The sequence below is a fragment of the Tasmannia lanceolata genome, unplaced genomic scaffold, assembly GCF_043159265.1.
Source record: "Tasmannia lanceolata isolate RefF3 unplaced genomic scaffold, GAP_Taslan_0.1 ptg000011l, whole genome shotgun sequence".
NCBI classification, from domain to species: Eukaryota; Viridiplantae; Streptophyta; class Magnoliopsida; order Canellales; family Winteraceae; genus Tasmannia; species Tasmannia lanceolata.
Window position 1 is genome coordinate 18,251,618 of NW_027518688.1, and position 25,732 is coordinate 18,277,349.

At 44.7% G+C, this 25,732-nt stretch overlaps 1 protein-coding gene across 1 annotated transcript; it reads right to left on the minus strand.

The window, feature by feature from the left end:
* Window positions 1-17,322: 17,322 nt before the first annotated feature.
* Window positions 17,323-18,084, minus strand: LOC143885957 (uncharacterized). Its single transcript, XM_077389985.1, has one exon. The coding sequence runs from the start codon at window positions 18,082-18,084 to the stop codon at window positions 17,323-17,325; it is 762 nt and encodes a 253-aa protein (XP_077246100.1).
* Window positions 18,085-25,732: the final 7,648 nt, after the last annotated feature.

Below are 25,732 nucleotides of genomic sequence, written 5' to 3' on the forward strand. Positions count from 1 at the left end.
ATGAGCCAGTTAAATTAAATTCAAATGAATTATCTTTTGAAATTTTAATGAAGTTAGGTGGTCCCCAGCAGAGTCGCCAGACTGTGGGACATGATCCCGCGAGAGGGGCGTGGGGCGCGAGCCGCCGCGCCTCTCTCGTGGTCTCTCGTACCCACGCGATTGGCGTGTGCATTTTATTTGTTGATTTGAATTCGTCTTTCCTGTAAACTTGGGATCACTAAGGCAATCCGAATTCCACACGAAAGAGACTGACAGAGTCGCCACCTAGATGTGGGATCTAGGACCCATAATTAACCAGAAATCTAGACTCGCTACCTGGTTACGAGAATGGAAGGTATGGGGAGTTATCCACCACATGCACCATTCTTGTCCGATAATCGGTCTTCGATTCCAAAAGCTAACTCTTTTAAATTTATTTTAAATGGCTCATTCAACTCTATGTTAATGTGCGAACTAAGTGACATGCATCCTAGAATCTAATTTCAATGTGAATCCTAGATGTGTATCTTGATTTATTAATTTGTCTGGATTCATTCTAAGTGAAAGTTCTCCTAGAATTCTAATTTCATGGAAAACCCTAACTGATTTGATTAAGTATTTACAAGAAAATTAATATACAAAACACCACAATTTGTTGTGGTGCCGACTCGCGGGTGGTATGCCGTCAGACATCCAAGCTGCCTACGTACCCAAGCCTCACTGGGATCAGAGTCGACGTAGTTCGGTGCACCTAAGCTAAGCTACATATGCCTAACTCAACTAGGACACCGACTTAGACGGATTTGACTGTTTCAACAGTTTTAAGAGGAATTATTTAATTCAAGTTGAGGATTTTATTATCTTAGGATTTCATCTAAGATGCTATATGATTCTTATCTGAATGCAAGTTGTCCCTTAGACTAATGCAGGTTTGCCTACATCCTAGTTTACTAGGCTTGTCCTAGGGAAGGATTGGGTGACTAGTGTAACTAGACCTATGGTACGGTTGCTATTCATAGCAAGCGTCCGTGATGAGGCTGGACTCCTAACTCTAGGACTCCCTAAAACCTAGGACACGGCACGACACCAGTGTTCCTAAATTGGGCTCTAATGGTTCTTAGATTGGAAACCATAATCCAATGGTTCCGAAAGACACAAGATAAATCGATTTAAGTTCTCGAGGTTAATGAGTTTCAGATTTCGAAGATTTTCAGTTTCTAGACATTTAAGGATTACCAATGGTTCTAGGGTTCACCAATTTCGGCCTTGAATGGCATCCAAAGGAGGGAATCGTGCGCTCTTTCCTTGTGCAATTTAATACTTAGGTTATAGCATCTTATTGCCTGGCAGAATCTCAGGATTTCCGTGGACACTAACCTCGGAGCCAACAACATGCTATAACTTAAATATTCAAATTGTCAAAGATCAAGTTGCAATTGGGATACGATTATGGATGCACGGGCCATTTTTCCAGGAAAATCTAAAGATCCTAAAATTTCTGTTTCAATGGATTAAGGAGTGAACATGTGACAGAATTTTAAAGTTCTTTAGGAATTTTTATATGATTTTCAATTAATTTCGAATTTTCCATGGATTTTATCAATTTTAAGCATATGAGCGGTTTTACAAGTGAAATTGTTGCAAATAAATTCGAAATGATTTGAAATTTCTACAGCAGCAAGATGAAAATGTATGTAGCTTACAGGATGAGTTTTGCATATTTTTACATTAAATTCACATTTAATCTTGATTAAACCATTAAATGTCCAGATTGCACAATTAACACATAAACGAGTAGAAATATAACTCTAAATTCTATGAAATTTCTACAGAAATACTATATGAATCAAAATAGCATGCAGTGAGATTTTCATGAATTTTAGAAATTATTTACTACCAATTTCGGATTTTACAATTTCCAGACCAGATTATAAATTAACACTACATCCCATATTAAAACAGATCCAAATCACACGAAACGTTTACAGTAACAAGTAATATGGAAGATAAGACTACTGTAAAAATTTTATAAATTTTAATGATGATCTGATGTTAGTAAAAATTCTCCTAAAATCTGATAAGTTTCAAAGAAAATATTAAATAATATACCAAATAAACTCCAAAAATCTTTACAAATTCATGGTAAAATGAATCAGTAACATATTATTTTCCCACGAAATTTCATTAATTTTAGAATCTGTTTGGTATATAATTTAATTTTTCTTCGTCAAAAGATGTTTTTTGAAGAGTTTTCCATTTTTAAAACACAATTTGCGGAAAAAATCAGAAAAATTCGGAAAAATACAGAAATATTTTGAGAACAATGCACCTACCTGTGGTGAAGATCTCTGCCAAATCCAAAAAAATATAAAAAATCCTGCCGCCGCCGATCCGCTCCGCCGTCTTTCGCTTTCTCTGGAGTGTTTAGAGGGAGTGAAGAGATAATGGAAGAAGAATATTAGGGAGAGGGATGGAAGAATATATTGAGGAAAGGGATTGGAGGGAGTGATTAGAAGAGATAATGGAAGAGAAAGAGATAATGGAAGATAAATTTCTTTTTTTTTTTTCTCCCTCTCTTATGGATGGGAAGGGAGATATATATAGGGAGAGAAAGAGAGAGAGAGAGATATGTTGGTGGAGAGCTCATCATGTTGTCCCTCTTAGTGGAGAATCCATCATTATTGTTCTTAGTGGAGGGCCCATCATGTTTCTTAGTGGAGAGTCCATCATTATTGCTCTTAGTGGAGGGCCCATCATGTTTCTTAGTGGAGAGTCCATCATTATTGCTCTTAGTGGAGGGCCCATCATGTTTCTTAGTGGAGAGTCCATCATTATTGCTCTTAGTGGAGGGCCCATCATGTTGTCTTAGTGGAGAGCTACCATCATTGCTCTTCATAAGAGGCCTCACAAGAGGCCCCACTGAGGCCCCACAACGCGGGCCCCACAATGTGGGCCCTCGGTTGATTCGATTTTAAACAAATGTTCAATGCGGGCCCACCAAACGAGTCCAAATTTAATCAAAATGCATCATGCGGCCCCACCAAATGGGTCCAACTTTCTCGATCCAAATTTAATCGAAGCACCCAATGCGGGCCCACCAAACGGGTCCCAATTTTCTCTGGTTTAGATTTTTCTGAATAATCCTTCTCAACATTTAGCGGGAAAATACGAAATACGACGGAAACGACCAAAAATATTTAGAAATGTAACAAACGGATGCGGGAAAGAAAGACATTGGAAAACCGACGGAAAACAAACCCTAATTTCTTTATCGATTAAGGTAGAGCAAAATGGGGTGTCTACACTTTTGTTTTGAAAATCATTTCATGGGTTATCAAGGACCCTATTAGTTCATATAGGTTCAATGTATTCATGTCCTTGGCTTCGGTGATTGCGGAGGTTTTGGATTCTCATGACAAAGGTAGGGACCTAAGGATTTTGGTCACTAAATCTCTATTTGAAAATTATTTTCCAAGTCCTCTTAGTCCATTTACAAGGTTAGTGAATCTAGTGTACATGTCGGCAATTGTTTCATCGGGTGTCATTTGAAAGAATTCATATTGCCGAAATAGATGGTTCATTTTAGATTCTTTGACTTGGTTGGTTCCCTCATGGGTGACTTCTAAGGTGTCCCAAATTTCCTTAGCCGAATTCAAATTAGACACTCTATTGAATTCTCCGGGAGACAAAGCACAAATTAGGGAATTCATGGCTTTGGCATTATAATTTGAAGCTTGTTGTTCGGCTTCGGTCCAATCATTTAGATTTCTTGTGGGTAATGTATATTCATTATTAATGGCTCTCCACATTTGGTAATCTTGGGTTAAGAAGATTTTCATTTTAGTTTTCCAAAAACCATAGTTTGTTCCATTAAAATAGGGTGGCCTAGTGTTTGAGTAACCTTCATGGTGTTGAGGATGGTTTGCCATTTTAGAATCTTTACTCTAGACCGGTTAGGGTTTTAAAAATTAGAGATGAAGCTCTGATACCAATTGAAATAAACAAGAGGGGGGTGAATTGATTTTAACACTAAATTAGCCCTTTTGAAAATTAATTATGAACCCTAATTTGAATTTTCTTCTCTTGATTAAATTTTTGGTTAGTGCAAATAAGATTAAAAGAAAAAGTGAAATGCTAAACCACAAAGAATGAAAGTGCAAGATAATGGAAGAGACACACCGATGTATAGTGGTTCGGGCAAAGCCCTACTCCACTCTTCTTAAGATCGTCCTTAAGGATTTCCACTATGCGAGACCTCCACGAGGCCCGGCTCCGAGGCGGTTACACTTCCAAGGGATATTAAATAAAGATGCCCTTACACCTTTACAATGACTCTCCTTCTCCGCCGAGTTCTAAGCGCTTGCTCTCTAGGGAATTAATATAGGATGCCCTTACACCTTTACAAGAAATGAAAGAGAGATAGCTTGGCTTCTTCTTGAAAGCATGATGCTCTTTGTAGTCCCTTGATTGCTCTTCAATGATGTTGCAAGTGAGAGCTCTAAAATCCCAAATCAAAAGATTTGCAAGTTGCAAGTCAAGTTTGGGAAAAAAACAAATTCTTAAGCTTGAAAGGATTGCAAATGTGTTTGAAAGCTTAAGGAAGTTTTTCAAATGACCAAGAGAGAGGAAATAATCCTCTTGTATGAGTATATATAGTCTCTTGCAAAAATATGACCGTTTGGGCTTAAGAAAAATAAAAACCAATTTTTAAATCAAATCCCAACGGCTCTTTTTTGAGCTGTCGCGAGGTTCTCAGAGTTCCGAGAACCATTCTCGGAGCTCCGAGAAATTCTCGGAGTTCCGAGAAATATTCTCGGAGTTCTGAGAGAACGGCCAGAAGAAGAGAATATTCTACTAGACCATTTCTCGGAGTTCCGAGCTCGGAGCTCCGAGAAAAATCTCGGAGTTCCGAGAAGCCTAAAAATCAGCATATTTTGAGATTTTATTGCTTGTTTGATTTTTGGCTTTTGGAACTCGACTCCTATGATAATTTTGGAATGTTTATGAGGGTCCCAACATGTTGGTCCACCACATAACCATTCACTAAACCTTTAAAGTTCTTTAAGTGTTTTTGAAAACTATTTTTAAAAACACTTTGCCTTGACTTGAAAATCTAAAGAGAAGGGATGTACAATGATACCTATGTAGCTTTCAATTTCTCTTTAGTCTTGGTCTTCAATTGATCTTTCATCTTTTGTATGCTTGCTTGAGAGATGATGTGAGCTCCTCTTAGCTCCTTTGACTCTTGTTGGGTACGTCTTCAAGCATGACCATGTAGTGTGTTGGTTTCTTCAATGATCAATCCTATCTTAAACACAACACTTCAAGGAAAATTGATTAGTATTCAATAACACAATCAATTATGTTTAGAATCATCAAAACAAGATAGGAGAGTAGACCCTTGGGCTTGCAGTTATCCATCTAGTAACACCCACAGCATGGGGTCTCCTGTGAAATCAGATGATACAAGTATCATCTGATTTCGTACATCAATTAGGCATACATCACTTCACCCCCCATTCACCACAGAAATTGAAATCCAAATCAAATCCAACAAGCAAATTGACATTAAACCTATGAAATACTACCAGTGAATGAAGTAAATAGCTACACATAATTCGGCAGTAGAGAAGAGAATTAGGAATATTACCTGTGCTGGACAGAACTGCAATTGTCAAGTGTTCGTCGGAGATTCGGTACCGGCATCGGAAATGATGGAAGAGAGGTTGATGGCGGAGCTCGGCTCGGACGCAATAGATGCTTGTGCAAGATCTTGAGTTCTTCATAAGCATTCCATTTCATTCTCTTTATAGCACAAACCTTACCCTTCAAAGACCCCTTATAAACAGAACCTTGAATAACACAACTCAGATCAAAATTCTGCGTTGCTTCTCTTAGTTCATGTATCCGATAAAGCTTGTACTTATCCGAGCAATCCAAAAACCCCAATCCAATTGAGAGCCCAATAATAACCCCCTTCCTCCCACGTGATTGCACAGATGGAGGAGAGGATATAGATGGGAGATGTGAGGGAGAAATTGAGGGATGGCTGTAGAGATGGAGTTTAGATTTTAGAACAAAACAGGGGATATGTTCTAGGGTATGTGATGGTGGCTAGCAAATTAGAGAAGGGGAATAAGGGGAGAAGTACAGAGGTGATGGTGGCTTTGATGGCTTTGCCGGATTCCGGCAAGCCCACCGGAGAAGATAGGACGGTGGCTGGGAGAAAAATGAAGAAGAAGAAGAAGATGTGGGTTTGGCCAGAATCCCGATGGGAGATGGAGCCGGAGAAGAGGGGATGGTGCTCCGATTGGGTTGTCGGTGGCTGTGAAAAATCATGATAGAAGTGGGTTTTGGGTGGAGCTGGGCTGATAGTGTTGTACGAGATGAAATGGGTTTGGGTTTGGGTTTGAAGAAGCAATAGGGTTTAATAGGGGAGGGTTTGGATAGACGTTGGTGGCTTCTCGCCGGATTCGGGCAATCCGGTCGGAGAGGATGGGTTAATGGTAGAGGTGGCCGAAGAGTGATCAGAGAAAAGGGGTTTGGTAGTGGGTTTCGGTGGCTGTAGGGGAGCTAGATGGTGGAGAAGTGGTTGGAGAAGATGGTGGTGGTTGCTAGGGAGGATGGGGGAGATGATGGCGAAGATGGAGATGAGGCCGTGGAGATGGCGGCTCCTCCCCTTCTCCCTTTCTCTCTGCGATCTCTTTCTCCCTCTCCTTTTCTAAAAAAAATAAAAATGAGGCGCCTCCCCCTTTCTGCGAAAACCCTAACTCCCCTTTTATCAACGAAATCCGTTCCACGCCTTGAAGCCCTAATTTGCTGCTTTAAAAGGAGAAAAGATAAATTTGCACCCCTCATTCTCCCTGGAACAACTCCCTCTTAGTATATTTATGCCTACTCCTTCACTCTACAAGGGGTGGTCTTTGGTAAGAGCAGGGGTACAAACCTAAAAAATAAATGATATATCACACCCCTTTTCTCTCTTGGGACAACCCCCTCATAGTGTATTCTGACTACTCCTTTACGCTATATGGGGGGTCCATGGAAAAACAGGGGGAACATGAATTGCTTTTCTTTTTGCTTCTTGCAGGAAAATGATATGGGCACCCCCGCGGATTAATATTGACACAGACTCAACTAGTCTTTTCTCTTTTCTCTTTGGTTTGCATGTTGAAAAGAAAAATGAGACCCACACGCTTAACTTTGATGATGGCACAAGCTCACCTCCTTTTTTTTCTACCATGCTTCGTTCGATTCACTTAAAACCTTGATGAGACCTACATAGGATCTGGAACTACCCTATAACTGATTTTGGGACACATTCAATTGTTTTAAGGAGATTTATTCAAACAGGTTTATTTGGGGTTCGGTCAAAATGGGGTGTCTACACCCCCCCTTCGCTTTTCCTCTTTGCCTAGCAAGGACAAGTCGTCTCGCTCCTACGTTGCCAAGGAGTGGTCTTTTTTTTCCAGAGCCTATCAGCAGGGGATGGAACTGGGTGACCGGGTCTCGAAAATGGGTAAGGAGATTGAGGACTTGAAGCAAGAAAATGAGGTGTTGCAGAGAAAGGTTCACTCCCTCAACGAGCAGCTGCTTGAATACGAGGTGGACCCCTTGCTGGAGAGCTCCTGGGAGGAGGAGGGGGACCCTTCGGGAGAGGAGTCTTCTTCTGGTCGTTCGAGCGATTAGTTTCTGGCTTCCTTCGTTTTTCTGTTTCCTTTTCCTTTCTCCCCCCTTTTGTCGGAGGTTTTGGGGCCTGCGTGCCCTATGCTTGGTTTCTTATCCCCCTCCCCCTTTTTTTGTAGGGCTGTGGGCCGAAAGGACATGAATGGATGGTTTTTTTTTATGAGTTTGCGCCGTGTCTCTTATGCTGCTTTTCCCATTTCTGTGGTGGTTAGTTTTATTTGAGGGGGAGCGGTGGCGGCGAGGCCGGGTTTTTATAGGACCAGGCCCTTTCCATTTTGTTTGGTATATATTTTTCTTGTTTCGAGTAATTGCGACGGCTTTGCCCAACCCTGTGCGGGGTTCCGAGCCTTTTCCTAGCGCGTTTAGTTTCTTCCGCCCAGTAGATTCGTATGTCGAGCTCTTGTGCCGTGGCTCCGAGTCTAGGCGCGTATTTTCCCTCCAGTGGCTTTGAGGTCGGATCTCTTTGCTCGGTTCCCATTTTCGAATCCTTCCTTTCATTAGGTGGGGAGGAGTTGAAACTGGGCACGCGCGGGCGATTTGAAATTCGAGCCCTTCCTTTGATTAGGTGGCAAGGATTTGAAACTGGGCACGCGCGGGCGGTTCAAAATTCGAGCCCTTCCTTTCATTAGGTGGGGAGGAGTTGAAACTGGGCACGCGCAGGCGATTTGAAATCCGAGCCCTTCCTTTCATTAGGTGGGGAGGAGTTGAAACTGGGCATGCGCAAGCGATTTGAAATCCAAGCCCTTCCTTTGATTAGGTGGCGAGGATTTGAAACTGAGCACGCGCGGGCGGTTCGAAATCCAAGCCCTTCCTTTCATCAGGTGGGGACGTTGTAGGGATGGCTTGCTGGGGGAAGTTTTCTAGTGGTAGGGCTAGCAACGTCTTTTCAGTCGGGGGGGAAATGGCCCTTCGATTTCTGGCGGTTTCCTCGAATTCCCCAATCGGCGCCACGTGTGCGCATCTCATCCGACTAGACAGGGAGGGAGATTAATCGACGCGTGTCGAAAACCTAGCTCTTTTTAAGGCCTTTTTAGGGATTTTATTCTCGCCTTATTTCTTCGTCTTCCATGGGTGAAGTGGGCTTTCTTCTGCGGTGATTTCTTTTGGCGCTGCTCTTCATCAACTTCTCTCTGGTTTTTGCCCTTCTTCGCTATCTGCCTCGGTGAGTTCTGTGCTTTTCATTTCGTCTGACATTTGATTATTTTACGATGCCTGTCGCAACCAGTTCTCAGAGTCCGTCTAGCGAGTTGGTAGAAGTACTGGAGAGGGCTCCGCCAAGAAAAAGGAGGCGGTTGGTAAAAGGCGGGTGTGGACCCCGATCCGAGGATGGTGCCGAGGGACGCGAGATCCCTCCTGCAATCCTCTAAGATCTCCACAATGGAAGAGAGCTCTGCCAAGGAACTCTCGAAACGGATGCCACCCTCACAGCATAGCATGAGTGACGATATAAAAGGAAAGAGATACATCCTGATCCGGAGACAGGGCTCGAAACCAAGATATATCTAGAAATAACTCAGAGTCGCCATCCATGGATGCGCCATGGAACCAAAACAAATGCTCTGTTTGCAATGGATAACCAGAGATACAAAAGGTCCGTGCCTGATGACGAATGGAGAAGGTCCGAAGAGCGCCCCCAATTCGCCCGAGTGCGAACACTTGGTCTCTTATGCCATTTATTATTAACCTGGAAGAGTTTCAAGCAAAAATCATGTGAAATGGGAGCACGCATCTCCGAGAAAACGTCTATCTAATCATGCATGTCTCGGAGATGAAAATAAGCACACACAAAAGAACCTAAAAGATGTGTCACCTAATGACAACTAGGTTATGAGTGATATGCCTAACATGTGTCTAAGTTCTGGTGGACGAACACATGCATGCTACAGCTAAAGGTATAGGTCTGCACAAGAAAGTAAGAAAACACAACAAAATATACAATATAACACAACACAACAAATCCTAAGACTCTAAATGATTAGCCCGAGTCCTCGGATGGTCTGCTGTTCATCCAAAGAAGCCTACGTATCCCCGCCTCCACGAGAATCAAGGCAACGTAGTTCTTCGCACCTATTCTAAACTAGGATGCCTAAGACACCTAGACCTCTATCTTAGACTCGATCTAAAAGACCGGACTAATTATTAAAGCTTCTCGAACGATTATTTAAATTCCAGTGAATTGTAGATTTTAGGACACCCTATATGCCCTAACTAAATGCAGGTTAGCCCTAAGCTAATGCAGGTGGTTCCTACAACCTATGTGTAACTAGGCTGTGCGTCATAAGGAAAACAATGGGATCACTAACGCATCTTAGACCTAGTCATCAGTCGGCGATGTGAATCGCCAACTGACCAGACGGAGGCGCTCTTATAACTCTAGGACAAACCCCTAATTCTAAAACAAACACAAACAAAGCATACAACAAATCAAAGACAAACTCCTAACTCTAAAACTCTCTATCTAGGACAAACTCCTAACTCTAAAGGAAGATCTTTTGAAATCAAGGCTGTAAAGTTGTTTACTCAAAAAGGTTTAAAACACTATTTACAAAAAATTGGCTGGACTTGGGATGTGAATCCCAAGCTGCACTACGTACCTCGTGGAAGAGGATCAAGCCAACGTAGTTCGAAACGAACTTTCCAACTACGCTACTAAAAACACTCAACACTTTAGATTTTTTTAAGGTTTTTTAATATTTTTCAAATGCTTTTGATATTTTTAAAGTTTTCAAATGTTTTGGAGTTTCAAATTTCTAATGTTTTTGGATTTTAAAGCTTTTCCAATGCTCTGAACCTTTAAATATTTTCAATCTTAAAGGGAACACGCAAGTAATACTACAAACTAGGGCAAAGCCCTAAATCTAAAGGGGAAACCCCGAACAAGCAACTAGCGTTTCAAAGAGACAAACCACAACACGAAAGATAGCGCCCCAAGAACAGAGAAAACAATCTAAGATCTCAAGCAGGAAAGCTTCAATAAGACTAAGTTAGTCTCGAATGGAAAAAACTCCTAACTAATAACACTAGGGAGGGAGTACAAATGAGTCAGAGACTCTCTAATAACACTACCAAGTCAAAGACTCGCTCTAAAAGAGGAGACCACTCTAACATGAGGCTAGGTAAGCATTCTAAAGGAAAAACTCTCTATATGAGACTGGGCAAGTCTCCTATATACAAAGGAGGGGAGCTCTACTCAGACTGAGCAAGTCCCCTAAGGATGGGCTTGGGCTAGCGCCTTCATCGCCCGAACCCAAGAGGAAAATTCCCAAAAATCGATGGAAATGCAAAACACTTGCGAAAAACTTAAGCTCTAATGGAAAATCAAGATGATAAGGGTTTGCTCAAGAAATCCCAAATAAACCCGAATATTGATACCAAAACCCGAAGGGGAAAAGATAAAAAGAAAGAAAAAAAAAAGGGGGGGCTCCGAGTAGCCTCATCATAGCCCGCTCCATCTTCTAGGATAACAAAACCAGTTATGCCGGAGACATCATCTACTTAACACATGCCATTTTCAAATCAAAATATAGAAACCTATGGTTAACTCAACCAAAGAAAGGTTCAGGAAATATATGAAAATGTCAAACTCCAGGAATCTACAAATGCTCCAGAAATAAGTGAAAACAAATCTATCCAGTAATACCCACAATCATAGGGTAAAGAAACAAAAATCAAGTGATACACACAAACAAACCCTCGACATGGGGTCTCCTGTGAAATCAGATAGTGCTCATACCCATGACATGGAGTAGAGTAATAACCTGATTTCCTACATCAGTTAAGCATACATCCTCCCACCATCCGTTCATCACAGAAAAATAAGATTGCCATCTTGCATTCAAGAATCAAATTAACATCCAAAGCCAGAAGCAATGCCACAACAGTAGAAAACAAAATGAGCAACCATGAATCAATGTATTGTAATTTCAAAGAATAAAACTTCAGAACCACAAAACAATTCAGCTGAACCCTTGACATGGGTCTCCTGTGAAATCAGATGATACTCATACCCATGACATGGGTATGAGTAATAACCTGATTTCCTACATCAATTAAGCCCACATCCCTCCACCATTCATCCATAAAAAAAATCAGATTATCACTTCATATTCAATAGCCAAATTAGCACCAACTCATGAACTAATGCAACTATATCAAAGAGACAGGAAAACAACCACATATATATCCTAAAGACGCGGAGGAATGTTAGGAATGTTACCTGAATCTTTAGGAGGGAAGAACAAATTTGAGAATATCACTATGACGGATCTGCTGCAGTGACCGGAGAAGGTCAGATGGAGCTCGAATATGATGGTTCAGTGGTGGTACAAGTCTCTCAAACCCCCATCTTTTTCTTCTTCTAACCTCTACAAAATTCCCAAGTTGTGAGCTCCTCTGTAATCCCTTCTTCTTTTTTTTTTTTTTTTTTTAAGACTCTCTCTGTGCTTCTTGTTCTCCTCTACAAGCCCTTGCCAAGAATAAGAAAGAAAGCCCTTTCTTCTTCTTTCACTCTTCTAAAACCCTAGCAGCTACCTCTTGCAAACCCTCCTCAAAATCTTAGAAATTAGAGAGCGAGAGAGAGAGAGAGAGAGAGAGAGAGAGAGAGCAAGATAGGCAGTGGAGATGGGGTCGAAGATACCAGAAGGATGAATGGTCTAATGGGATAGAGGTGGTGGGTTTGGAAATGGTGAAAATGAAATGGGTTGGATTGAGCGCAGAAACAGGGGATAGGTTGTGGTGGCTGAAAATGGAGGAGAAACCAAGTGGGTTAGATGAAATTAGAAAGGGGTTTAGTGGTACGGGCAGAGGTGGTGGCCGAGGGTTAAATGGAGGTGGTAGTGTAGATGTAGGTGGAAGAAGAAAAACAGAAAGGAGAGGGAGGTGGTGGTCGGAGGTGGTTAATTATTTTTTTCTCACCGGATCTCGGCAAAATCCACCGGGAAAAAATGGAGGTCGGGGCAGAGATGAAAATGGGTTTCGGAGGGTTTGGGTCGGATTTTGGAGGTGGGTTTGAGAGGGTGGTGGTGGTTTGAGAGGCTTTGGTGGGAGATGGAGCCGATGGGGGTGACTCGGGCGAAGATCGGTTGGAGGAGGTGGGTTGCAGAGGGTGGTGGCTAGTGGTGTAGATGGTTGAGGGAAAGAAGATGGGGTTTGTGTGGCTCGGGTGATGGTGGATGCGGTAGTGGTGGTGGGGAGCCGATGGGCCGGAGATGCGGGTTTCAAGGGTTTGAAAGGGTTTGGGTCGGGTTTAATGGTGGCGGCCAGAGATGGTGGTCGTGAGGGGAGGTAGGAGGTGGGTTGCAGAGAAATGGAAAATGGGTATGGAGGTAGTGCTAGGGTCGGTGGAGGATTTGGGGAAGAAGAAGAAGAAGAAGAGTTGGGGATTTGGAATGGAGAGAAGGTGGTGCGGCTCCCTTTTCTCCCACTCTGCAAATGGGTAAAAATGAGAACCCTAGTTTGTTGGTTTATATAGGGAGATGATAAATTCGGGCCCTCTTTTCCCCTGGGACAACCCCTCTCTTGAATAATCCACTCCCCTTTGGCTTCAATTAATAGGAAATGGCACACCTTCTCTTTTCGTAGATGGGTCACCCCATTTAGATAATTTGCAACTATTCATTTTTGTTAGCAGGGACAGCCCAAGGAGAAAACAGTGTGAAAATTCATTCAACTATACTCGATTCCTAACCCTCTGATCTGATCTAATGGCCACAAAAGATTGCTTGCCGAGGAAGCAACATAAATTCCCAAGAATGCCCTCTTTTACATGGGAAATGACGTATTTCACCTCCGCCCTTCCGAACTTGTACCACGACACTGCCTTAGCTCGTTCACTAGGCAAATGTGAACGGATCTTGGCGAAATTTCATAGGAACCTTGGTGGGACACTAAGCTAGCCTAGGGTGTAAATTGGGGTCCTAACACAATGACTTGAAAAAGTTGTGCACAAAAATATGGAGGTGCAGGGCACGGTCAAAATGGGGTGTCTACAGCGGGGGCGGCGGCTCTCGAGATGAACAGCTGCCCAGGGAGTTGGAAGATAGCTCCGGGGCTTCTGGATCGTCGTTGGGGGCCGCTCCCTTTGAATCTCCCACTCGAGTTTCTTCTGCCCGCGAGGCGGAGATTAGGGACATTCGGTCCGGTGCCGTTATCTGCCCCGGTCGGGTGGCGTCCTGTAAGAGTTCTTTGGGAGAAGGGACGGCAGAGGGGATTAGAAGAAAGTTTCACATTCCCGAGGATTATGGGATTAGGGTTCCTTCTTTTAGGGATGGGGTGTGTGAGGGCATTACGGAGGAAGAGGTAGCTTTCTACGTGGAGGCTTTTAGGGTGGGGATTAGGTTTCCGCTTTTGGGTATCATAGTTGAGGCCCTCATGTTTTACCGGGTGGCCCCCTACCAACTGGTGCCCAATAGTTGGCGTACCCTCTTGGCTTTCGTGGCCAAGGCGGGTCTTCACAAGATTCAGCCTACCCTTCCTCTGCTCAGGAGTTGCGTTGCCCTTAGCCCATTGGTGAAGGGCGAGGACAGCTGGTTGTATCTGACCCAGCGTCCTCAGGTGAAGATCGCAGCGAATTTGCCCTCTTCCATTAACAAGTGGACAGAGGAGTATGTGTTTATTATTCCTCCGTCGGATGCTGGTTGGGTCTTCCCTCGTTCTTGGAGGCGCTCCGTTGAGTGGCGAAGGAAATCCCTCCCCGACGAGTCCGACTGTAGCAAGTTTGACCTGGGGAAGCTTGCCTCCGGGGAGGCTATTGATGTTTCTGAGTTTAGATGGGAGAGGGGTTTGAGGAGGTTCGGTCTCCTGGGTGCTGTGGAGAGGAGGACCCGGTGTACGGGCGAGGAGGTAGGGGAGAGTTCCGCCAGTCATCGTGGTGAGCCTTCTTCCCTGGGTTTGTCGCCCTTTTTTTTTTTTTTTTTTTGGCTGTTGTTTTCTTCGTTCTGAGTTGTCGTTGCTCGTCTATTTTTGGCAGCAGGTGTGTCTTCTTCTGGTGATGCTGCTAGGGGAAACGGGGTTACGGCGGAGGCGGCGAAGGGTCCGACTAGCCATCAGAAGATTCCCTCTGGCTTTATGTCCGCGGCTAAGAAAGATCGGTCGCAAACTAGGCTTCCCACGTCCGCGCCATCTAGTTCTTCCGGTCGATCGGTCGGAGTGAAGGATATGGCTAGGTCTCCTCCTCGGGAGTTGGAGCCTTCTGCCAAGAGGGTTGCCCCTTTGTTGCGCCAAACAGGGGAAAGCCGGTCGTACGACCCGTTCTCCTGCCGCCTTTGCGGAGGACATGTCGAGCCGGCTGGAGGGGTCGGTTATGACCAAGCTGCTCATGGAGAATATGGAGCTTTCCCCGCAGTGCTACCGGGCGCGCAAGGAGAACTGTTTAAGCCGGACTGGAAGATCGGCGTTGAGGATGGCGTCCTTGGGAATCCTCGGGTTGGGGTGGAGCTTGGGTTGATGACCGCCCTTCCTGGCGATGAGGCTAAGTTAGAAAACCTCCCCTGCAGGGCCCTGGGGGCCCGGTACCTTCATTCTATGTCCTGCGTAAGTACCGAGTGGCTGGCTTTTTCGCTTGTGTCTTTCCCTTTTCTTGTTGTCTTTGAGACTGCATACGGCGATCCTCTAATGGTTCGCTTGTGGTGGGGGCTCTTTGTAGGTTCAAAGTTATGCCAGGAAGATGTTGCAGTACATGGTTGAGGACGAGTCCGAGATTGGTGCTTTTGAGGAACGAGTCCGCAAGCTGAGTGAGGACCTTGAGAAGGCCCAAGCCGAAAAGGCGGTGCTTGACGACACTGTTTCCCAAGCTGGTGAAAGCGCGGGAGGAATGGCGAGGTTCCGAGGAGTTTTTCAAGGCCACGGCCTCGTTCAGCGTGGACATCGAGATAGATGCTTTCGTCGAATGCCGGCGGTGCGTTCGCGATGTTGATCCTTCTTTCCCTTTGGAGAAGTTGGTGCACGAAGCCGAGGAAGCCGTTCCGGGGGACCTTTTGCCTGAACCAGTGGATACCACGAGACCGGTCGAGGATCCGGTGGTTGCCTCGGATGCCTCTACTGTTATTGAGATCTCTGCAGGGGGTCGGTGAGGCTTGGATGCCTTGGGATTTTTCCCAGACTTTGCTTCTTTTTAAGGTTCTATTAATGTTCTCAGTCTGTAATAGCTATTTGAACTCTCTTTTGTTTTCTTCTTCACCCCCTCTTTTTGTAAGGGCCCTGGAGGGGAGGCCTGCCTGCCTTTCGCATTTTTTTTTATATATACATAATGCTTAGTGGGCTAGTTGAGCTCTTTGGTAGGTTTCTTTGTGGCGGGTTGCTGTTAAATTCTAATTTGGTCGGCGAGAATAGCTCTAGTGCGCCTCTGTCGGGCGTCACCTTAGGGGGTCTTTGTTCGTGGAAGGGTCATCTTCCTCTCGAGTGATCAGCTCGTAGTTGATGGGTCATGCCTGCCCTCTAAAAAGGATAGGTCTTTTTTTTCATGGGGAGCGTTTTAGGATATTTTCGGGGGGATCAGCCTAGATGCTACCTGTGTCCCACTCCCTGTCTTCTTCCGGTCCTTTATACATCATGGGCCGGAAAGTGGAGATGCACATAGTTCAGGCGGGAACGCTATTTAATTAATTTGTGAAGGGGAATACATGGCTTTGCTCTGGAAATAACAAAAAGAAAACAAACAAAACATTCGTCATAACTTAAAAGAAAGCACAACCCTTACCCTTCCTTTTCTCTGGTAAAACTTTCGGAGGTTATCCATGTTCCAACTTCGAGGGACTAGGGCCACGTCGAGGTGCTCAAGCTGGTAGGCCCCGGGGCGGAGCGCTCGAACGACCCTGTAGGGCCCTTCCCATTTTGGCGCGAGTTTCCCGGAGTTTCGGGGGTCGGATACCTCCGCTCGCCGTAGTACTGAGTCTCCGGGTTTTACCGTACGTTTTTTTACGCGGGCGTTGTAGTATCGTGCCACCTTTTGTTGGTAGGAGGCGGTTCGGAGGAGGGCTTGCACTCTTTTTTCTAGCACGAGATCGAGAGCGTTCCGGAGGAGCTCGGAATTTTCGTGTTCGTCGTAGTTCTCCGTGCGGAAGCTGGAGAGGCCGATTTCCAACGGAATGACCGCTTCGGCCCCGAAAGTCAAACTAAAAGGGGACTCCCCGGTTGCGGCCCGGGGCGTTGTCCGGTAGGCCCAGAGGACTCTGGGGAGCGCTTCTACCCAGCACTTTCCGGCTTCTCCCAACTGTTTCTTGAGGCTTTGGAGCAAGATCCTGTTAGTTACCTCCACTTGCCCGTTGGCCTGCGGGTGCGCTACGGAGGCGAAACGGTGTTCGATGCTCAGATTATCACAGAACCTGCCGAATTCAGCACTTGCGAACTAGGGTCCGTTGTCTGTTACGAGTATTCTCGGAATGCCGAAACGACAGACCACGTCACGATAAAAAAACTTCTCTATTGCCTTTGAATTTGGCCTCGCCACGGTTTTAACTTCGACCCACTTGGTGAAGTAATCGATGGCGATGTACAAACTTCGTGTGCCCCCCCCCCCCCGGGGGCCTTTGGGAACGGCCTGAGCAGGTCCATGCCCCACATGGTGAAAGACAGGGGCCCTACCACCGCGGTGTATGGGGTGGCCGGTCGACGGGGGGTGGTAGCGAACCTCTGGCACGGGCTGTATTTTTTGACAAATTCCTAGGCGTCTCTGAGGATTGTAGGCCAAAAATAGCCATGCCTTACGATCTTCTGGGCTAGGGTCCTCCCGCCTCTGTGGTCTCCGCAGATTCCCTCATGTACCTCTCGTAGTGCGTACTCCGATTCGGAGGGTACCAGGCATCGGAGGTATGGCCATGTGTACGACCGTTTGTACAGCCTGGGTCCGTGGAGTACGTAGTGGGCGGCCCTTGCGGTTAGGCGTCGGGCTTCCAGCTTATCCTCGGGCAGTATTCCGTCTTTCAGAAACCGCATGATGAGGTCCATCCAGTTGGGTCCTGGTGGAATTTTTAAGACTTGTACCTCGTCAATGCTGGGGTGGAGCAGTATCTCTGTGAGCACGGTACCAAAGTCATGGGTTTCTTCAGAGGCCATTTTTGACAGAGCATCAACTCGATTGTTCATGCCTCGCGGTACTTGGAGAATCTCAACTTCCCCCATTCTCTTCAGCTTCTCTTTTTCCTTGTGGAGGTATCTCTTCATCCTGAGTCCCTTGGCCTCGTATGCCCCGTTTACTTGCTCGACGACCAGCTGTGAATCGCTATAGACCTTTAACTTTCCTGCGCCGAGCTCCGTGGCTAGACTTAGCCCTGCCAATAAGGCCTCGTACTCAGCCTCGTTGTTGGAAGCTGGGAAGTCTAGCCGGAGGGCGTACTCTGCTGTGAATCCGTCGGGGCCATGGAGGACCACTCCTGCCTTGCAGGGGCTGTGAATTCTACTATAAAGTCGGCAAGGGCCTTGCATTTAATGGCCGGCCTTGGCCGGACCTGTATGTCGAACTCTCCTAACTCAACGGCCCAGCTTACCATTCTGCCCGAGGTCTCCGGTTTTTGGAGAATCTTCCTGAGGGGTTGGTCAGCCAAAAGTATTATGGGATGGGCCTGGAAGTAGGGGCGGAGTTTCCGGGCGGCGCTGACAACTGCGATGGTGAATTTTTCTATGTTCAAGTACCGAACTTCCGCACTGTGGAGGGTCTTGCTTATATAGTACACCGGGTGTTCCCTCTTGTCGCTCTGTTTGACCAATACCGCACTTACCGCCGTAGGGCTGATGGCTAGATACAAAAATAATTCTTCCCCAGGCTCAGGTTTGGCTAGTACGGGTGGTGCTTGGAGGTACTGTTTCAAGGCGTTGAAAGCTTCTTGACAGGCTGGGGTCCATTCGAATTCTCGTATGTTTTTCAGTTGTTTAAAGAAGGGCTAACATTTCTCCGCCGACTTGGGCATGAAACAGTCGAGGGCGGTGATCCATCCCGCGAGCCGCTGCACCTCTACCACTGTTGCCGGGGGCTTCATGTCCAGGATGGCCTGGATTTTTTTGGGGTTGGCCTCGATGCCTCTGTGGCTAACCATGAATCCTAAGAACTTTCTGGTGGAGAGCTTCTTCGGGTCCGTGGTCATTCTCTTGGGGGGGTCAGGAGGCCCTGATCTCTGATAGCGAGCAGGAATGGGAGAGGGGAACCTTCAGGGGGGCGCTTCCCAGCCTCTCGAAGATGGGGAGGGATTTCCGGCTTGCCTGTCTTTCTTCGGCCCGTTGTCTCATGACCCCTCGGCCATCTTCCCTTTTTCTTTCCTCGGGGCCGGGTCGGCTCTGCTCTCATGCACACGCTTCTTCTGCTCGTACGAACTTGTTAGCCTTGGATTCAAGTTTCTGCAGGTCCCATGGTGGCCTGAGGGTGAGGTGCAGTTTGAGATTCTGGTCGGTGATGGCATGCTTCAGTGTCTCGACCGCTATTTGGACATCGATGTTGGAAAGTTGGGCTAGCTCGGCGTTGAATTTCAACATGAAGTCTCTTAGGGTCTCGTTTCTTCCTTGCCAGAGGGCTAAGAGGGCATCCGCCGGATCGTGGTGGAGGCGGTTGTTGGCGAATCTTGCGCTGAACTTCCTCCCGAATTCGTGGAAGGATGCAGTAGAGTCGGGCTCCAGCTGCATGTACCAGTCGTTGGCGGTCTTTCTTAACAGGTAGGCAAAGGCTCTGCACATAAATCTGTCCGACGCGCCTCGGAGCGTCATTACCCTTTTGAAAGTTTGGAGGAACTCAAGAGGGTCTGTGCTCCTGGTCATTACCCCTGTTTCTTGCTGTTGGGTGTGGTTTCTCATCGTTATAAGGCGTTCAATACTCAACGAGTTCCACGGATGGCGCCAATATGATGGCGTCGGAATCTGGGTCTGCGATCGCGCGGTGGGTAGAGAGCCTCCGCGGGGTCTGCAATCACAAACAAAGGGGTCAGGGGTCCGGGGTGGGTCTCAGACGACCACTTCGACACCCAAGTCAGATTCTGGACCAACAATATAAAGAACAGCGAGAAAAGGCGGAGGTTTGATCATGTTTACCAAGGCCGAGGCGCATGTTCTTTTCTGGGTATGTGGGTGGATGGGTTGGAGGGGACTTAACAGGGAGGGTGGGACCAAGCTCCCAGCTTCCTCTGTTGTTGTCTTCCCTCTTTCTTTTCTTTCGGGTCCCTTGAGGGAGATCAAATCTTTTTTCCCCCTTCCCTTCTCCTGCTTTTAAGGGGTGGCGTGCGGGCCTTTCATCATTACGGACAGAAAACCTTCCTTCGCAGGATTGGGCTGTTCTCCTGGTTTGACGGCGCGCGTGGTTTTGCTGCGCAATCCCTTCCATAATTTGTGATGATGAGGCTTGGACGGCCAGAAGGTGACACGTGTCTTAACCGTATGGTCTTGCCGTTCATCAGCACCTTTCTTCATGATGATTAAGCTCCATTGGTGCATGGACGACACGTGGCGAGATTTGGGAGTCGCGCAGCATTTATGTCCCATCAGTGCCCACTATTTTACACCCATGCATAGCATGGCCAAGAGTGCCAGTGATCTAATAAATACCAAACCTAACCCCATAGGATGATCCTGACCCTCCAATCTATAGAGGTTTCTATAACGGGGCAATCCCATTATAGATAGATCGGAGGGTTTGGATCATCCTACGAAGTGGGTCCTCATTACTTTTTGAAAAATACTAGATTTCATGTGTTCATTCCCTTAGCCCCTTAATTATCGAGGGCGGCAGAAACTTAAGAGAGAGGGGAAGGGAAGGGAAGGAAGAGAGACAGGGCATTAATTACCAAGAGAGAAAGAGGGGGTAGAAACTTTAATCAGACCAGTCAGAGAGGAGGGCATTAATTTAGGTTGCTTGTTGGAGATAGAGAGAGATTGAGGAGGGGGCATTAATTACCAAGAGAGAGATGGGGCATTATGTTGCTTGAAAAAAACACTCCAATATGGAGCTTTACGGAAAGCATGCTAGCCACATGAATCGAGATACATTTTCTCTGGCTCTATCCCTGAACTGATATCTAATAGATAGAAGTCAAAACTACCTTCTTAAATGGAAACATTCGTGCATATATTTATATGGTCTAGTTTTAGGGGTTTGCTCTATCAATAGTGCTAAACTTTAGTCAAAGACAAAGAGAGGGGGCATAAACTTAAGAGAGAGGGGAAGGGAATGAAGAGAGAGAGGGGGCATTAATTACCAAGAGAGAAACAGGGGTTAATCAGACCTAGTCAGAGAGAGGGGCATTAATTTAGGTTGCTTGTTGGAGATAGAGAGAGATTGAGGAGGGGGCATTAATTACCAAGAGAGAGACGGGGCATTACGTTGCTTGAAAAAAAAACTACAATATGGAGCTTTACGGAAAGAATGCTAGCCACATGAATCGAGATACATTTCCTCTGGCTCTATCCCTGAACTAATATCTAATAGATAGTGTTGCGGTCAAAATTTGGTTACGGCTGAGCTGGAGGTGAAGAGTGGATGGACGATCTTGATTTGCCCTCACTTCTTCTTCCTACACACATGAGAGAACGGTTAAAAGATCAACACGGAGGGGATACTCCGCGAAGGCCCTTCGATACTTAAGTCAGTGACCACAACGGATAAGGAAAACCCAAATGTAATAGTAAGTTTTTTGGGAATCGTGTCCTTTACCTTTTGGGTTACACCCCTATTTATAGTGGTTGGGTGTGCTAGGGCTAATTCGTAATTTCCCTAATGGTATGATTACCATATTGCCCTTGAGCAGGTGGCATTGAGCCGTAAATACCGCTTCTTATATGGGGTATTTTTTTAGTGCGGTAAATTACCTTTAGGCCCTTTTGGCATCTGAGGGCTCTTTTACACGTGGAGCTCTCTGATTGGGTGGTTATTTTCATCCCCATCAGTTGCCCCCCACTCCTTCAGGCCGTTTTTAAGATCTGGGGGAGTGTGTGTGTGTGTTTTTTTTTGTTTAGCCAACCTCTGGGTCTTAGACGACCTCCTTTGGCCGGGGTCTTTCGGCCGGACTCTTTAAAGATGCCACAAATTGAGGAGCTCATCTGATTTTTTGGACAAGCTTGAGATCTTAGATGATCTCTAGGTATTGGACGATCTCATTTGGCAGGGCTCTTTTGAGATGCCACAAATTGGGGAGCTCATCCGATTTTTTGGACGAGCTTGAGATCTTAGACAACCTCATTTGGCCGGGCTCTTTTCTACGAGCTCCTCTGGCAGAGCTACAACTTAGGATTTTAAAGTATCCCAAAAACGTCGCAAAATATGGAGTCCGACTTATTTTTCGGACGAGCTTCTTATTTTGACGCCCTTCAACCGCAACTCCTCGACGAGCTCTTTTGGCCGGACTCGTCTGTACGAGCTCCTCTGGCCGAGCTACAACTTAGGATTTTAAAGAATCTCAAAAACGTCGCAAAATATGGAGTCCGGCTGATTTTTCGGATGAGCCTCTTATTTTGATGCCCTTCAACCGCAGCTCCTCGATGAGCTCTTTTGGCTGGACTCGTCTGTACGGGCTCCTTTGGCCGAGCTACAACTTAGGATTTTTAAAGAATCCCAAAAATGTCACAAAATATGGAGTCCGGCTGATTTTTCGGACGAGCCTCTTATTTTGATGCCCTTCAACCGTAGCTCCTTGTGGACCCGATCCGAAAGAGAGAGGTGGGGGACGAGCCCCCAGCAGCCTCTGGATCATCCACGTGTGAAGGAGAGCTCTACCAAGGAACTCTCGAAACGGTGCCACACTCATAGCATAGCACGAGTGGCGATATAAACTAGATACCTCTTGATCCGAAGTCAAGGCTCGAAACCAAGATGTACCTAAAATAACTCAGAGTCGTCATCCATGGATAGGCCTGGAACCCAAAAAACAAAGATGCTCTGTATACCATGGATAACCAGAAATATATATGGGCTCGTGCCTGATTACGAATGGAGAAGGTCCGAAGAGCACTCCCAATTTGTCCGAGTGCAAGCACTTGGTCTCTTATGCCATTTATTATTAACCTTGAAGAGTTTTGGACGAAAATCATGTAAAATAGGAACAAATATCCTCGAGTAGACGTCTACCTAAACATGCATGATTCGGGGATAAAATAATAAGAATGCACAGAATAAATGGAAGAAGTGTCGCCTAATCACAGCTAAATTATGAGTGACATGCCTAACTGGTGTCTAAGTTCCGATGGACAAACACATGCATGCTACAGCTAAAGGTATAAGATTTGTACATGAAAGTAAGAAAACACAACAAAACATAAAATATGACTCGATACCACACATGACACAACACAACAAATCCAAAACTCGCCCGATTCTTTGGATGGTCTGGTATTCATCCAAAGCTGCCTACGTATCTCCGCCTTCATGAGAATCAAAGCAATATAGTTATTCGCACCTATTCTAAGCTATGATGCCTGAGACATCTAGACCTCTATCCTAGACTCGACCTAAAAGACCGACTAGTTATTAAAGCTTCTTGTGCGATTATTTAAATTCCAGTGAATTGTGGATTTTTAGGACACCCTATATGCCTTGACTAAATGCAGGTTAACCCTAAGCTAATGCAGGTGGTTCCTACAACCTATGTGTAACTATGTTGTGTGTCCTAAGGAAAATAATGCGATCACTAACGCATCCTAGACCTAGTCATCAGTCGGCGATGTGAATCGCCAACTGACCGGACGGAGGCGTAACAAACTCATAACTCTAACACAAACACAAACCACACACACAACAATCAAACAACACATCAAGGAGAAACTCCTAACTCCAAAACTCTCTATCTAAGACAAACTCCTAACTCTAGAGGAAGATCTTTTCGAAAATAAGGTTTTAAAGTTGTTTGAATGATTTTTGAAAGATTCACAAAGTCTATTTACAAAGTTTGGCTGGACTTGGGATAAAGATCCCAAGCTGCACTACGTACCTCGTTAAAGAGGATCAAGCCAACGTAGTTCGGAAACAAACTTTTCTAGACTACGCTCCTAAAAACACTCAACACTTTAGATGGTTTTAAAGCTTTCAAATATTTTTTATATTTTGAATTTCTGATGTTTTTGAGTTCTCAAATATTCTAAAATTTTTTAGATTTTAAATGATTTCAATATTTTTTGGATTTTAAAATTCTTCAATCTTTTAGGACCTTTAAATGCTTCAACTCTTAAAGGGAACACACAAGTAACACCACAAACTAGGGCAAAGCCCTAAATCTAAAGGGGAAACCCCGAATAAGCAACTAGCGTCTCAAAGAGACAACCCACAACAAGTAAACTAGTGCTCCAAGAACAGAGAAAACGATCTAAGATCCCAAGCCAGCAAGGCTCTAATAATAAAGAAGAAGACAACGATTCTAAAGGACTAACTCCTAAGCTATATGACAAACTAACAGTCTATGAAAAAGACTCCTGAACAATCAATACTAAAAAGGGATGCAAGTCAAAGCACATCTAACACTCTATGAGGGGGGGGGTAAATGAGACTGGGCATGTCTCCTATGGGTTAACCCTCTGATGAGACCAAGGTGGTCTCCTAAAAAGAAAACTCGTCTATTGAGATAGAGCATGTCTCCTAAAAAGGAAAACATCCTAATGAGACAAAGTGTCCCCTAAAATGACACTCATGAAATTTAGAAGGTCTAGACATGATTTGGAAGTGATTGTAGAAGTTTAGATGTCTAGGTTAACATGTAGCACGGGTTCCATTCATTTAGCATACAAAAAAAAAATTGAAAGCACTCTACACAACATGCAATTTTCACAAGTGAGGTTGTAAAATACAAAGTAAATCATGAAAATTGATCAATATATGATCTGTGACTTGCTAGTATGCTCATCATATCCCAATACAAGCATTAGAATCATTATAGGCTCAAAACAATCTAAAAAAAAAAGTTAAAATTTCCACCCAACATGCAATTTTCACCGAAAAGGGTAAAAAATGCCAAACAATTCATGAAAATTATTCAATATATGATTTGAAACTTGCTACCAAGCTGAAAACATCCAAAAGAATCATTAAAATTGAATAGAGCTCAAGTTGTAGTGATTTTCAAGAAATGGCACAGTTATAACATAGTGTAAAAAAATACAACTTTTAAGTGAATTTTTAGACCCGCCAAACATCAAAACCATAAAAAATTCTATTAATCAAAATTGTAGATCTCAGCATAAGCGACGTTCTCTCAGTTGACCACTTCGTTTGGATCTGGCCAGAAGTGGCCGAAAAATGGCTTCTTCCTATCCATCGCCATTAAAAGACATTAGTGTTTTAACTGAAAGTTCGGGCTCAGTTTTGACACTCAAAACATCGTTGCTCAAGGACAAAGTATTAGAAAATATTGTGAAGAACATTTTTCCGTTCTATGGCTTTGGACAAAACAGACCTGAAATAGCCTAAAAATGGCCAACAAGCTGTTGTTGCAGAAATGACAGTTTTTTTCAGAAAAACTTAAGCTTGCAAGTAATTTTTGACATATTAAAAAGCATTTATGAAATTTTTTTCTCAACAAGACAGTTTTAGAAAATATTATAGCGAACACTTTTCCAGTTGACAGTTTTAAACAATTCCGGCCAGAAGTAGCCCAAAAGTCACTTGACACGGTAATTTCTAAAAAACTCGAACAAAAACAGCGTTATGGAAAACAACGTTATGGACTGAAAACTTTAAACGGGTATAACTCTCTCGTCTTTTGGCCAAATTTGGGCAGTCATATGTCGAACTGACCAGCTCGACGAGATCTACAAGATTGAGATATTTGTTTTTGGAAATTTTGAACATTTGAGGTCGAAAAAGGAAAAATTCAGAACTGGACAGCGTAAGGATCACTATAGTGAGGAGAATACAGACTCACACACACATACACATATACACACTCATACACGAGCACACATACACACGTACACGCTCACACAAATACACGCATTCACACATATACTAATGTGAACATTACCACATATTATTGGAGCAAGCCGCTCCCACTCACGCCCACTAATTTATGCATTTATAAACACCATCGTGGTTGTAATTATCAAAGTCAAAATATGGCTGCAAATTTTAAAATGAAGCGGTGGATGCCATAATCAAGATGGTAAGGGCTGTATA